The following is a 16,303-nucleotide window of genomic DNA, read 5'->3' as shown; positions in this document are numbered from 1 at the left end:
TACAATCCCAAGAAAGCTGCTGCTTGCGCTTAGATTCGATTGTTTTTCTTTTTTTTCTGACATGGCTACCAAATTCCAGAACCCGTCATACCTTTAGGAATAGGCTGGGAATGCTTTGCTCCTTGGTCCAACTTGAAGTCCAGATATAAGGTGGGCGTGCGTGTGTAAACTTTAGACTGAAAAGGAAAAGGAGATCATCAACAGTTTTCTAAGAATAAGTTTCTTTAAAAATATTTATTGTGTATGTATGCTCTGTTGGGGGGGTGGCCATGTGCTTGTCACAGTGTGTGTGCAGAGGTCAGAGGAAAGCCTCAGTAGTGGTCCTCATCTCCCACCTTGCTTAAGGAAGGATCTCTCTTGTTTGCCACTGCTCCAGATACTCCAGGCTAGCTGGCCCTTGAGCTTTCAGGCCATTCTTGCATCCACACCCATCTTACCACAAGAATGCTAGGATAACTGACATGTGCTACTGTGTCTGACCTTTACATAGATTCTGGGGGTCCAATGTCAAGTTGCCAAGTGTGCATGGCAAGCACCTTTATCTGCTAGGCCATTTCCTTGGTCCTAGGGTAAGATTCCTTCCTTCAGCTGAGCCTTTCTACAGTAGGAGTGGGCCTGGGCCCATTATATTTACACTTCCTCCTGGCTTTACAATATAATCGGCAAGCTAATTTCAATATTGCATTTATCTCCCTACAACTCCAAGGGCCCAGTACTATGGTTCATATTGGACTATAATTGTCCCAATTTTGTCACTTTTAGCCTTATAGTTGATATAGAAAGTCATCTCATACCCAACTGCATGTTTATTCCACAGGATTTGACAAAGCCCTTTTCATTTTGAAATTCAAACAAGGGAAATGTGTATTACTTTTCCTCATTAGAACCTTTTGCGGATGGGGGGTGGGGGAAAGTGATCAACCACTGATGGTTTAACAACAACAAAAAAAGCTCAACCCCAAAGTAAAGCAAACATCTTCAAGTTTTCTAGTGTAAACAGTGGTTTTGATTTCATAATAGCTCAACAGAGTTGGTAATTCAATATGATGCCATCCTGAATAGTGGGCACAGATGAAAGTCTAAGGGATTAATACTTGCTATAAACTTTACGATGTTTCATTGCTCACACAAAGTCCCAGTGACAATTGGATTTTAACTTTTTTTACTTAAAAATGAACATGAAAATGAAGAATATAATGCTGAGCTTGGCAAAAACATAGAGTGACTGGCAGGTTTCAAATACAGCTGCTGGAACTATAATTCAGTGCGAACACTTGTTAACATGTAGCCCAGATGAATACAAGAATAACTTTTGACCTAATAATCCCACTCAAAAGTGTATTCCCAGTAGAAATGTTTTCCAGAAGATACATACGGGAATCTTAATAGCACCAACAAGGAAATATCAACATCAGGACTATTTTCCACAAATATGTAACAACAAACTAGATAAAAGGATTATAACACAATTTAACAGTGGACTAGTAAGGATAATAAATAAACCTAAACATATGCAACAACTCAGACATCATACAAGCATAAAATTGAGCAAATGAAGGCAGATTCCATACCTATGAAGTTCAGAACAAGGCAAAATTTGCACATGATGTCAGAAGTCAGGAAAAGTCTTTAAGAAGGTTAACTGGAAGGCTAAGAAGGATATTCAAAAAGGAAAAAAAAAGCAAGATCCCAGGGGATTGTAGTGTTCTGCTGTTTGGTCTGGCTGCTTGTTTCAAGAATATGTTTACTTGGTAAAAATTCTCCAAGCTGTATTCTTGATTTGTGAACTTTTCTATATATATATATAATATATATATATATATATATATATATATATATTTCATGTTTGTAAAAACATCATATTAAAAACATAAATTTGTACATAGACATAAAAGAGAATCTAGAGTCCAGAAATTTTCAGTACCTTTGATAAGGATGTGATTTGGGAGATTATGGAAACTGCATATGGACATTTCTGCTTTTTCAACACTGAATCTCCAGGACCAATCCAAAATGTCTGTCATACAGCAAATGTTTAACAGACCTTGATTGAAAGATGTTTCACAATGGAAAATCCCAAGTGTAACCATATATTCACTGACACTATACATAAGGTATTCATTAATATCTTTGCCTATATGTAGCCACCTGCCTGTCTTCAGGACAAATGAATTTAGTATGGTCAAAGAATGTGTACGCATCAAATTTTGAATCATGAGGAAAAACAAAGGATTTTTTCTCTCCTATGAATGTTTCCTAGAGAAGCCTTAGGCTTTCAGATGTTCTGGTTTTACGTGGTGTGGAAGGTCAAACTGCACTCATTCAGCTTCAAAGACTGGAACAACAAATCCCCCTGTACATATCTAAATGAAACCAGAAAGCCCAGTGACATCAAGTGCAACTTGAAGCTAAAGATTTACAAGCAATCTGAAGAGTTTGAAGTATACATGAAACAAGGGCAACACACGGGGAACACCAGATCCGGTTGTCTAGGGTCATTAGGTGTGTAAGGTACCATCTGGAAAGAGACTGTTTTCAGCCAAAAAAGACTTCTAAAGTTACCTCTTAAAAGATCAAGGGTGAAATTTACATAGCATCAGATGACCCCTCTGCTCAGGCAGCACTGAACTCTTTCAAAAGTTCCTAGTTTGGCTTAAGTATGTTTCCCAACCTCTGCCTCAGTAGCAGATTCCCTACGCCTTGGCTTAATTTTCACTAGCATGATCCCAGAACTTGGACATAGTAAGCTGGGAGGCAGGAGTTGTTTAGTATTGCTCTGCCCCAGTCATTAGCAAAGTGCTCATCTTCTTTAGGTTGCATTCACTCATCAGAGAACCTTGTCTGGAGGCTTAGCTGGGGTTTAAGTCTATTCAAGGCTTGAAGTTCACCACTAGAAAATGAATATCCTTCTCCATGCTGTAACTGTTAAATTTCACTTCTGATTTCAGGCATTAGGGTTGTAGAGAAGAGAGAATGGCTGGGATGAAGAAGGGCAACTAGAGGTGTGGGCAGTTAGTCGGGATCCATTGGCTAACTTGATCTATCCTCACCCTCAAGTATACTCAGTAGCTTTGCCCTAAGTAAAAGGCTATCTCATTTTCTTTTCTTTCTTCCTTTTTCTATCATTGCAATATAATCCATTCTATAAGAAAACAGTAATTTACCTCTCTAAGATGCAACTACACAGATGCATGCAAACATGTACACACACACACACACACACACACACACACACAGCGTTTTGTATTCATTATATGGATTCATTTGAAAACTTGGAATAGGAGTAAGAGAGAGGCTTTACAAAGCCACACACATCCTATTACTTTACAGTGAGAAGGGGACTAAAGGAAAATTTCATATTCATTTTAAAGGTGCTTTTGTCAAGTCTAAAATGTAATTTCAATTCTAAAATTCTTTTGTATTGAAAATTGGTTGAAGGATATCACACTCTGTGAACAACCAATTGCCCACTCGCCCAAATTTAAATGTACATTTTATTCTTTAATTCCATAAGTATATATATATATATATATATATATATATATATGTACATCTATATCTATTTCTATATATAGATAGATACATACAGGTGTGTGTGTTTGGAAAGCAATTAATCTTGTTTTTAATGTCTCATGTCTCTGGGAACTCAGTTAAAATAGCAAAAGTAAATTGTGTTTATTCAACTTCAAGACAGTAATGCCAATCTCAAATGCACTTTGAGAAAATCTGAATTTACTGTTTTTATTTACACCAATAGGCACACTGTGTCCTTATGTTCTGGTTTTGTGTATTTTTATGTGCATTAAGGTATGAGTAGTTACTCAAAGCATAGAGAATTCACCTAGATCATTCTTTCCCCTGCCCCCGATTAAAACTGAACTATTTGTTGTGTGTCTTCAGCAGGATTAAGATAAACTGCTCAGTGAAAACCTGAATAAGCCAGGTGTTGGTGGAGCAAGCCTTTAATCCCAGAACTTGGGAGGCAGAGGCAGATGGATCTCTGTGAGTTCGAGGCCAGCCTGGTCTACAGAGCAAGTTCCATGATAGGCTCCAAAGCTATACAGAGAAACCCTGTCTGGAAAAACCAAAAAGAAAAAAAGAAAAAAGGAAACCTGAATAAAATTCTTGAAGAAACCAGAACAAACACAGAAAAAGAACTTAAATTCCATCAGTGAAATTGTTTTCTTTTACCTCTTTTTTTCTGTTTGGCTGCAATCACCAGTGCCCATTAAGGCACAGAAATCCAAAGCTATTCCTCCTCCTTTCTTTTCATTTCATAATTCTCAATTGAAATTGTTTAGCTTTGTATCACTTAAAATCTTATTGTCCGAGAGTCATGCAAGGAAGCTTCTAGAACATAAGCAATATACCTGAAGAGGTTAAAAAAGGTAAATTTTTCTAATATACAACAAGCGTAGTGCCAATTCAGGGGGGTCTTCTATATATAAACATGTCAGAACTAAACCCCTAATGAGTCTCAGGAAACACTCCTATAATGATTCCTAAACAAGCAAGACAAAACAAAGCCTATTAAACCACTTCCTTCCAAACCCGACTACCTTCATTTTCCATCCTTCAAAGGCTTCCCCATTTATCCTGGCTTTTTAGTATCATACCCTTGTCAGGCTGACTTCCTTCCTCTACTTTTATTTATAAATCTGATCTTAATTAGGAGATGGAAATTACTCCCATATGGAAGCCATGTGCTGAAAACCATTTTCCCAGGACAGGGAGAGTGCTTCCTTTCTCTTTGGGAGTGTGGCAAAGTAAGTGTCTTCCATTTACCACCATTCCTTCCCATTTGACAGCTATTCATTTCTGTGTGTTGTCCCTTCTCCCAACATGCTTTGCTTCACTGAAAACAAGTGTCAGAGATCTGATGGCTGATGAAAAAGCTGTAATAACTGTGTTCACAATTCCTTTAGGGAACTATTGTGTGAGTTTTAAAAACATGCATCAAATTTATCAATTTGACTATAACCACTCAAGTAAGTGAATTATTCTAAGTAGCTGTATGAGGGACTAGCATTCTCCAATACTATGTAAGAGAAGCAAGCAGAACAGTTACTGTCCTAGGCTCTAATCATCTTATTGGGCTACTGTGATATGTGATATATATATATATATATATATATATATATATATATATATATGTGTGTGTGTGTGTGTGTGTGTGTGTGTGTGTGTGTGTGTGTGTGTGTGTGTACACGCTTGTGTGCATGCCATTGCCAGCTTATGATGTTATTGTATGCAAACCTCTAACCACACTTATAGATGTTTTCCTTACAGAAATTATGGGTTTCCAAGTCTAGACACCCAGCTTAAATCAAATTTGTCAACACAATTATCTGGTTAGACATTTTTTCTTTTATTTCCTTTTTTGCTGAAAATATGCACTGCTAGTCAGCATCCTTTCTAGGTTTGATAATTTTGAGACTCTGTACTTTTCCCATCTAATCTGCTGTTAGAGGGTTATATATTCCAACAAACTTCCTAGATGGACATTTATATTTACCCCTCATTATACACATAAAGGAGAAGAATTACTTGCTGAAGAGGAAAAACATAAAAACAAAATAACCTGCCTGGAAACTTTTGAAGCCTGTGTGTGTGTGTGTGTGTGTGTGTGTGTGTGTGTGTGTGTGTGTGTGTGTGTACCTGCAACTTCTACAAAAGAAAACAAGCTTAAAGGCAATGTCTCTTTAACACAAATATATGTTTTTTATTGGAGTAAAGCATCATTTTGTTCATTTATTATAGTAACTAGCTTACTTTCAACTAAATTATTTTTTGTCAAGTCATTTGGTAAGTACCTGTAAAAAAATACCCATCTCATTAAAATACTGTCCAGCTTATTTTTCCTTAATTTAAAAGGCAAAAACTGGTATTGTCATACTCTTTCAATTTGACAATTAGTTTGTATGATATTATCAATTTAACAAAGAATACTAAATATTGCTAATGTAAGAATAATTAAATATATTGAACATATATATACCCTCTCTATGGGTGCATATATATTTTTCCTTTTATCAACCGAGTATCAAGCACGAAATAGGTACTTCATGTGTTTGAGTTAGTCCACTTGTACTTCTTTTTAAAAAACTTTCTGTTGATTTATTTATTTTACCTTATGTGCATTTTTGGTTTTGCCTCCACCTATTTACATGCACCTCCTATGTGCCTTGTGCCCACATAAGTCAAAAGATATAACTGGATCCCCTGGAACTGGAATTGGAGATGATTGTGAACAACCATGTGGATACTGGGAATCAAACCTGGGCCTTCTGCAAGAGTAGCTAGTGCTATTAACTGACATCTCTCCAGCCTCATAGTTCCCTTTTTAATAACTGCGTGCTCAACATATTGCTCTCTCTAGTTCACCTATTAATTCTTTCAAAAAATAATGATTGAGAACCTATAACATTCTCTCTTGTCTTTCACCTCTCTCTCCTGTCATTGCTGCTAAGGATCAAACTTGGAGCCTTGAACACACTAGGCAAGCTCTCTAGCATGGAGCTACATCCTCAGATGATAATCTACAGTACTTTTATGTTTATTGAGTTTCTACATATACTTGGCTCAATCTTAAATAGGCTCTGTTTCTGCTGGCAACATGGGGACATCTCAGTGGAGAAACTCAGTTGTGAATCAACTAGCTCAGGAGCCCAATGAACAGGTCGTTTAGAACATGTGGAGCTTGCAGGATCATCTAGTCCATCTCTCTCAGCTCCTCAGTTTTCTTTCAACCGCTTTTTCTCCCTGCCTCCACATGGAGATCCATACTTCCAAGGCTTGAGTAAAAAGATGAGTAGATTTTCCTCCTTATTTAAAACAAAGCCCCAACTCATTGTTTAGAATAGAGCAATGCTCTTTAACAAAATGATGTCTTCTGTCTCCAGTCCAAAGCACTCTGATTTCTGAATTCTTGATTGAACAATTCTGGATATGAAGCAGCAGAGATTAGTTCCCATCTTCACTGCCAAAATACCGTGGGAAGGACAAAAACCCTGTAATCTTAGTTGACATATACCCGATGCGCTACATAAAAAGAAAACAAGGAACTCTCCCACTATGTACCAATGCCTCTGTGCAGGGTGGGAGTCGGGGATGGCCAGAAAACAATCTAACCTCTGTTGACAATAAAGGATTCTAGGCAGGTTTAAGCATCAACCTTCTTAGCTATCTGAGAATGTGGGGCACAGTGAAATTTTCTTTGTTGTAGTCTCCATCATCATCTTCTAATAAGCCCCTTAATCAACAGTAACACTCTATCTCCTCTCCTCACCTTTTATTTATGGGAGAAGGAGTATGGAGAGGAGGACTAAAGGGAACGAGAAGAAGATGCTGATGAAACTCATAGACCTGGAAGTTAACCAGGAATAGGTTCATTGTGAAACTGGAGTTTGATTTCTTCACTCTTTGAGTCAGAATCCTTGCCCCCCACCCCCCCCCCACCCCCCACCCCAGCAAACGAAGATGTTCCAGTGTCTTGGAATTTTAATCCCAGACAAAGAGAAAAAGCTCCACCTTCTGAAAAAATAATCCATAGCCCAATAAAAGTAACAGTATAAAGAAACTACAAATTGCCCCTATAGCTGCCAACAAGAAGTCTTCCTATTCTTTGTCTCTAGTCCAGAGGCAGTAAGTTCCAAAATTGAGTCAGCAAGTCTATTATCCAATGCTAAAATATTCCTTATGGGGCATTATGGTATTCTTCTAATCTGTATTAGCTCCATTTGGTATTTACCAAAATAATTTAAGAGTTCTTGTAAGAAAGTGCATCAAGATCTAACATGAGAAACTATTTGGCAAAGATAAGATTTCATTGGGCTCTGGGAACTAATACCTTTGTGTAGATAAGATCCCTCACTGTAAGATAAAGAGGAAATGCATCATGGTACAAGCTTCTCCTCTATGATTGCTTGCAGGACATTCAGACACAGACAGGAGTGGCTATGTGTGCAGATATCTGCAAAAATACCATTTTGGTATTGAAGGAGAGAGCTATTCAGTTTTAAGCTTTATTCCATGAAAATTAGTTAAAAGTAGAGTGATGCCCAACAAATTCATGCACAAGGGTTGAATGATGTGACAGGAGGGTAATGTTCACATGAAGTGAGGCAAAATTCAGGAACCTTGATTTGGGGTCAAGCCCTTTTTTTGCAATGAGCTGTGTGATCTTGGGGGAACACTTTGTGCCTGGCTGGATTACAACTTTGTCATCCACGAAGTAATGAAATTTGAGAACTGATCTCATCGGTTTATTTTTGCCTGGCATTTGGATTCAAATGAAGAGGCCAGAAGATGATTAAACTAGGACTTGGCTGGCTTTGAGAAGCATCAAACTAGATCAGGAATTTAGATCTGCTGCCATAAGAAATTCATTCAAATTCTCTAACACTCTATTACAACAATGGGGAAGCAGAATTAATAGAAATGTTCCTATTCGGCTATCACACAAATCGGGTAGTGATGGTCCCCTGTACATCAGGCTAAAATGACCTCCCATGTTGTTTATCCACTTGTGCCAAACTCAAGTTCTAAGATGTCAAATAGCCTTAAAGGTGTTCTGAGTAAGCATTCTCAGCTGCCTGGAACCTACCTACTTTATGTGCAGCACAACTATCCCCGGAATCTGTTGTCCAAAGTGCGCCCAACAACTGCTAGCTAATAGCATGACCAACCCTTACCTGTAGCTCTAAAAATCTCCACACTGCTGTAGAACTTTGGATCCAAATGCTCCACCCAACTGGAGAGTGACACCATTTACCCACCTAAGGCCCCCTTTTGCTTTTCATCACTTACCCAGGAAGTTTCTTGTTCTATTTCCCTTCTAGGTGATGGCCTCATGCCACTATCCCTGGAAGGTTTTCAGCTGGGAGGGAGATCCCTACCCATGCAAGCTGGCCCAAGCACTTTCCAAATAGGTATTCTGTGTTGCTGCCTATCATGAAGATGCCTCTTCCTTGATCAATCACCAGACCCCCAGCCTTACCACACCAACCCATTCAAAGTGGAACAAGTATTCAATGGTTTCAAAAACATAGAGCAGAAATCAAACATAGAGCAGAAATTTTCTGCCATTCAACAACATCTCTCAGAAACTGAAAAACCTCTCACCAAATATGCTGAAGAGATGGAACCTGGGGAAAGAGGTCAGTTTATTTCTAGTTCAGGGTAGGGAGCTGTTCATGAATTCTCAGGCAACCAGGAAGTGGTTTGTTACTTAGCACAGTTCCACATGGGTCGAGATTTTTCTCTGAGCCCTTCAACATTCACCTCTCCTCAAGGGTTATCTTTAAAGCTTCCATAGCAGCTAAGGTGCGCACTTAGCTGAAAATTTGGCTGGTACTGGGATGGGTAAGGACCAGCTGGTACCAGCTGAATGGGTAAGGACCCATTGTAAACTGAGGATCAGCCTCTTAAACAAGGCTATCTAGTTAGAATTTCTAGTCTGTTATCCACTACATATGCAGCCCTGGGCAATTTGTCAGTATCCTTCTTTGTCGTGTGGACAGAATGACTGGACACCTGATGTGCCTTCTCTGGGTCTCCCAGCTTCAGTAGTTCTGGGTCCTTGGTTGCTGCCACTACAGTGTTGTCACTGTTGCCATCCACTCCTTCAGACCCTCCTGACTGATCACTATGTTCTGATAACCTCAATTGCCCCTGCAGTGGTGGAAGCCACAACAGCTCTTTGACTTGACTAACCTACTGAGGTTCTGGATCCTTCCACACTAAGACTTCAGTGAAGAGCTAAACCACAGGATGCAGTTTTTAGTCTCGTCAGAAGCTACCTGAAGGGGCTAGAGAATACAGACCAGAAGGGCAAAGAATCCCTATCCCCCAACAGGCCTAACACTGACCAAAAAATGGTTGGAAGATGTGTACAACAAGCAAAGTTTTTGTTCTCCCTCATTTAGAAAGTTCTGAAACACTGTTTTTAAATAGACAATTCACATAGCTGACTCTGTGTCACTTCTTTCTTCCTTGTTCATACTGCCCTGGAAGTGTATACTGGTTAGGTTTTGGGTTTTTGTTTTTGTTTTGTTTTGTATTGTTATTCTTTTTGTAAACTTGAAGCAAATTAGAGTCCTTTTGGAAGACACACTTTACTTGAGAAGATGCCTCCATTGGATTGGGCTATAGGCAAGTGTGGAGAATTTTCTTGATTGATGATTGGTGTGGGAGAACTCAGCCCAAGGTGGACAGTGCCACCCTTGGGAAGGAAGTCCTGAGAAGTACAGGGAAGGCAGCTGAATGTGAGTCTGGAGAGCAAGCCAGTCGGAAGTGGTCCTTCGTGGTCTTTGCTTCAATTCCTGCCTCTAGGTTCTTACCTTGAGTTCATGCCTTGACTTCCCTTGACTGTGATTAAGATACATAAGATGAAATAAACCCTTTCTTCTGCAACTTGCATTTGGTCTTGATGTTTTCTCACAGAAACAGAAAGAAAACTAGGACAAAGTATGCATAGGATTTGCTTACATCTCCTTTTCCAAAGAACATAAGTTAAATCAAGATCAAAAGAGTTGACAACATAAAGTATTCAAAACACTGTTCAATACAATAGACACTTAGCTGCTTATGGCTATTGAGCACATGAAATGTAGCAGATTATACTGAGTATTAAAATGCTCATATCTCTTGAGTTTATGGTGGTTTTTCTAATAAAATGTCCCAAGTGAAGATTTACAACTCAGAAAAAAGGATTTATTACTGAGTTACTTATTGTATCATTGTTTACAATAAGAAATATTTACATGTTTTTTTTTTTAAAAAGAGGTTCACATAGAGGGATACTTTCTCAGCCTAGACACACGGGGGAGGGTCTAGGCCCTGCTCCAAATGATATGATAGACTTTGAAGATTCCCCATAGAAGGCCTCACCCTCCCTGGGGAGCAAAAATGGGTGGGGATAGGAGGCTGGTGGGGGCAGGGGAGGAGGGGAGGGAGAGGGAACTGGGGTTGACATGTAAAACAAGCTTGTTTCTAATTAAATTTTAAAAAAGAAAAAAAGAGGTTCAAAGAGTAAGGACATGCATGTATAATATATTACTCAATTATTAAATTTGAAATGACATTCTTAAAAGTGGAGAGGTGGTGATAATTTAGCATTATTTGCCAAGTCTTTTTTCTTTAAAAAAGTTTTTCATACAATTTATTTTTGATCATATTCTTTCCCCTCCCCGAACTCTTCCTAAATCTCTCTAACCTCCCTACCCACCCAACTTCATGTTCCTTCTCTATATATACAAAAAAGAAAAAACAAAATAAGTAAAATCAAAACAAAAAAAAAAACGGAATCATTCCTTTTGTGTTATCCACCTATGCCTGGGCAAGGGGCCTGCCAATCAATTGAAGTAAATAGATTTTTCCCTTTCTCAGCAGCTATTTAAAAATTAGGAAATTTTAAGTTGTAGGCTACTTTCATTATGAGCTCTGATTAGGCCTTTGTGCTTCATAAGTACATTGAGGCTGCTAGCCATTTTCGTTTCACTTGCTAAGAAGTTCTAGAGCTTTGCTGTCAGTAAAGTCTGTCATGATGTAACACCTTGCAATAGGGAATATGGGAGCAGACAGATATAGATAAGAGGAAAGAGAGCCATTCTTTACTACGTACACTCTGTGCTGCTACATTCAATTAACTCAGGGACTATGTAATAGCATTTCCATTTGGCAGATGAAGGAATAAAGGCTGAACATCACTTAAAATAATCTTTCCTGGGTTACAAAGATACTAAAATGACAGAGTTGAGGTCTGAACACACAGTCCATACTCTTTTGTGTCTCTCATACTGTTGGCAGGTTGGCTCTATAATTCTAGGTATAGTTTTGATAAGGCAACAATCCAATTTTCCTCCATAGAATGCTTCCAGTCACCCAAACAAGTGGTCATCTACACCAACCTCATAAAATGCAGACACAGATTCTCAATCTTTCTCCCATTACCCCTTTTCTCTCCACTTTCCTTCCTGCTTCTCTCCCCCACTTCTTGATTGTATGGGATTGAATTGGTCATAGATCACAGACCATAAGACGAGGGCACATGATCCCCATCTATCAATGAGAACCTCTTGTCCTATATTATTTTGGTTGTGATCAATGGAGGAGGGGAAGTAATAAAGTCCCCAAAGTCTTGGATTCATGCCATACAGTCTTATCCTCATTTGACTGGAAAAGAGGATGATATCTGCATCCCCATCTGGTCAGCTCCACAGTCTATCTTAACTCATTCTAAACTGGGAAAGGAAAGAAAACAAGTACCCTCTTTTGGTCTTGCAGCCCTCTCCATCAAATTCTAGGCCATCTTCAATGCACTGTTTTTACCTGTCTGAAAAAGAATCTGGCATACCTAGTGATGCTCACCAGACACTCTTGCTCAAACCCTCTCTTAGACTGAAAAGTACCACATGGCCTCAAATCAGTGTCTCAGCCAAGTTTTGTTAGTTAGTCCAAGACATTCAAAGTCTCCCATGATAGAAAGTGATGTTGGCAAGTACTGATTTCTGACAAGCAGATATGCCACTGCCACGAAGGGAAGCTAATTGGGGGAAGAAGGCATCCAGAAAGACACAGTTGGCAGGAAGCCCATTGGTGAGGACGGATTGAGACAGTCTGCAAGACCCCAAGGGACTTCAGATGTAGCTCAGTTGATAGAGTGCTTGCCTGCAAGAACAAAACTCCAGCATTGCATAAAACTGGGTGCAGTGTTGGATACTAGTTATCCAAACATACAGAAAGTGTGTGTGGGAGGACCATGAACTTGAGGTTATTCTTGTCCAGTACTTTGTCTCAAAAAGAAGGAAAGAGAGGGGGAGGCTGAGGAGAGGGGAAGGGAACAGAAAAGAAGAGAACTGGTACCAAAATGGTGGGAAGGCAGAAAAATGACTGGTTATTTTTTCTCCTCTTCTTCACAACCTAATTCTTCCTCTTTCTTATGTAACATTTATTGTAACTAGAGGATCATGGAAGGAGGTCAGGACAATGAAGCCAACATTCATGTCAGAGACTAAAGATGAGAAGAAAACTAACCAGACTCAGGTGTTTGAAGGCTGTAGGGAAAAAATTCTGGCTGTAGACTTCATATTGTCTTCCTTTAAAAAGAAATATTGAGATCTATTGAGTTACTATTTATAGTTGATCCAAGAAAACAAAAATGTAATGTTAATCCTAACTGTCTATATGGAAAGAGAACAAGGGACCTTTTTGCAGATTTTTTTTATTTGAATTAGAAACAAAATTGTTTTACATGAAAATCCCAGTTCCCTCTCCCTCCTGTCCTCCCCTACCACTCCCCAACTAGAACCCTACCTATCACATATCCTTTCTGCTCCCCCTGGATGGTGAGGCCTTCCATAGGGTGTCATCAAAGTCTATCGTATCCTTTGGGATAGGGCCTAGGCCGACCCCCATGTGTCTTGGCTCAGGGAGTATTCCTCTATATGGAATGGGCTCCCAAAGTCCACACCTATGTAGTAGTACTAAACTACTACAGGAGGTCCCATAGATTTCCGAGGTCTCCTCATTGACACCCATTTCCTGGGGTCTGGATCAGTCCCATGCTGGTAGCCCAGCTACCAGTCTGGGGAGCAAGAATTCCCCGATGTTCAGGTCAGCTGTTTCTGTGGGTTTCACCAGCCTGGTCTGGACCCCTTTGCTCATCACTCGGACTTTTAACATTTCAAAAGAAAGGAAGATTTTCGTTGTTCTCTTTCCCAGTGATCATGGACAAGCTAGACATCAATCAACTTATGTTGTACTGTGTGGAATAGATATACTCTCAACATGATAGACTCACAAACATATGAAAGCAAATTGTCAGGAAGTTTTACACACAAAAGATTATAACTTAACCCTTTTTCATGCTTAAGACAACAAATGTGTACTTTGAACGTTAGTTTAACACTGTCACACACCTACCTGGCACAGAAGCATCCTTCATGGTGCTGTCCCCTATCCTTCCTGTATATGAATGCAAATATGTTGTGTGTGGGGGTGGGTGGGTGTGTGGGGGGGTGTGGGTGTGTGTGCGCACAAACTTCCAGATTTGTGAGGGTGTGGATGTTTAAACATGCATGTAGAGGCCAGAGGTCAAGACTGGGTGTCGTTATTAACTGCTCCCTACCTAATTTTTTGAGACAGGGAACTCACTGAAACTAGAGCTCACTAATACATCTAGACTGGCTGGCCAGCAAATCCCATGGAACCTCCTGTCTCCACCGTCCCTCTGCTGGGATTACAGGTGCATTTCTTTTGAAGACCCATTTTTATTGGGGGAAGGTGTGCAATTCCCACTGGAGCTGGGCTTACAAGTGGCTGTGGCCTCCCAACATGGGTTCTGGGAATTGAGCCATCTCTGCATCCCCTTGAGTACTTGTCTGCAAAGTCAGTTCTCTCTTTTAGACTTAGTCCTGCCTTACTGGATCCTTACATTGGACGGAGCCTCCTGCTCTGCCTTCTCATGAACTCACCACATCCAGGAGACTGCAAGATAATCACAGTACACTCATCCCACACTGGGTGTCTGGCCCTTCCAGTGTGCCTTTCCAGCCCCTTGCTTTTTGTCACCTTTCCTCCTCTCCCCATACAGTCACAAGTCCTATACAGGCGGCCCATAGTAGCTGTTAGCTGAGCTCACGTGAACTAATAGTAGATTTTTCTGGAGAATCTTTTTTCATTTCCTATGGATGATTTTGGAAGGCCTTCCAGGAAAGGCATATGTGTTCTTTTTCCTCATCTCATTTTTCTAAAGCTAAAAGAATGCCCCTGGGTCTGCAGTAGATGCTAAAAAGGATTCCCTGTGGTTTTACGACCACAACATGCTCCTTTTCTTAAAAATACAGTAGCAGCTTCAGCGCTTTACAGCACATTTGGGTTGGAATTCTAAAATTTGGAACTACTTATTCCCTATCCATAGCAGTAAATTATTTTTAAGCTTTATTAAGGTATGAACAACACAGCATTAAAGTCTAATGCTTCAAGTAAACAACATTCTGACTGGCAATGAAATTGACTAATCACATTTAGTATGTTTGTCAATTAGTTAACAATGCACTCTGGTCAAAATGAAGTGCTGTGTTTACAGCTTTTCACTTAGCTTTATATAGTAGCATACACATCAGCTTTTATTGCATCATGCAGGAACCTGAAGATACCTTTTCGAAGCTGCCCTGTATTTTTGGCTGTAGTTGAAAATGAAAGACTTCTTACATCATAAAAATACAAGCCTTGACAGCCATAGAAATGAGCAGAATGATACGCTAGCATATCCATTCACATTTATGTAAGGTGTTGTCTTCCTTCTTTATAGCATTCACTAGCCTAAATTTTCTTGCAAATTTATAATCCTCACCAGTAAGGCCAAGGATATATGAATGGTACAGAATGTAACTTCTGGCTTCAAATGCTCCTATCTGTTCTTCTGTTGCTTGCAGAACAGGGCTTGTCAACATCAGTGGAATGCACTTCCTAGGTGATTGGGTCAGCAGGGGGATCTTGAAGAAATAAGAACATCTGGCATCCTTAATGCACACCAACCATGGTATTTCTGGGGTGAGTGGGCTGCCCTGGGCAAGAGTAACCTTTTGTACAGCTGATTTGAACAGATCTTGACCATTGTTTATTTGAACATTCCTAACTCCAAATGATGTGCCAACTGTGGCTGCCTACCATAGGTCAAGCTCTTTGAAGTTGTTGGGTGCATTTCTTTGGTGTCCTCTTATTTACTAAAAATACTAGCAGCCTAATTTTGCCTATTCTCAACACCAAATTAAAGCCAAGTGTTCACCTTTCTGTGGAATGAGGCTGAGTAACAGCAGGGACCACCTGGTCTGTTTTGAGCCACTCCTATAGAAAGAAATAGCTTCATGGTGTCAGAAATGAAATAGGACTACACAGAGATGCTAAAGACCACATCCACATGAACCTCAAGGCCAGCTACTCAGATAAATTCTGAGTGTGATGTATATTGTTTTGGCAAATTGTCATGTACTGTTTGAGGTCACTGAGAAACTGGGAAGTGTGGTTGTCTTCCCCCAACATCAGAACCAGGCATGTTATATCAAGTGTCCTCCAACCCCACCCCTTCTTGAGTCACCATGGCTCTGTGATGGGGAAAGGGAAGCTAAGGGTATTAAAATCACTATGTCCTCCCTATGGAAGGCCTCACCATCCAGGGGAAGCAGAAAGGATATGTGATAGGTAGGGTTTTAGTTGGGGTCGGGGGTAGGGGAAGACCAGAGGGAGAAGGGAACTGGGATTGTAATGTAAAACAATCTTGTTTCTAATTCAAATAAAAAAA

At 39.8% G+C, this 16,303-nt stretch overlaps 1 protein-coding gene across 2 annotated transcripts in view; it reads right to left on the bottom strand.

Moving 5' to 3' along the window:
• Positions 1 to 16,303, bottom strand: part of Pir (pirin) — a 103,589-nt gene that overhangs the window by 40,071 nt on the left and 47,215 nt on the right. For both annotated transcript variants that reach the window (XM_027432673.2, XM_027432674.2), the window contains one exon: positions 92 to 176. In XM_027432673.2, the coding sequence (XP_027288474.1) occupies positions 92 to 176 (85 nt within the window). The remainder of the gene's footprint in view (positions 1 to 91; positions 177 to 16,303) is intronic.

The sequence above is a fragment of the Cricetulus griseus genome, chromosome X (assembly GCF_003668045.3).
Source record: "Cricetulus griseus strain 17A/GY chromosome X, alternate assembly CriGri-PICRH-1.0, whole genome shotgun sequence".
In the NCBI taxonomy this organism is placed as follows: Eukaryota; Metazoa; Chordata; class Mammalia; order Rodentia; family Cricetidae; genus Cricetulus; species Cricetulus griseus.
The sequence above is the reverse complement of the archived record's forward strand: the minus strand, read 5'-3'. Positions and strand labels throughout refer to the sequence as shown.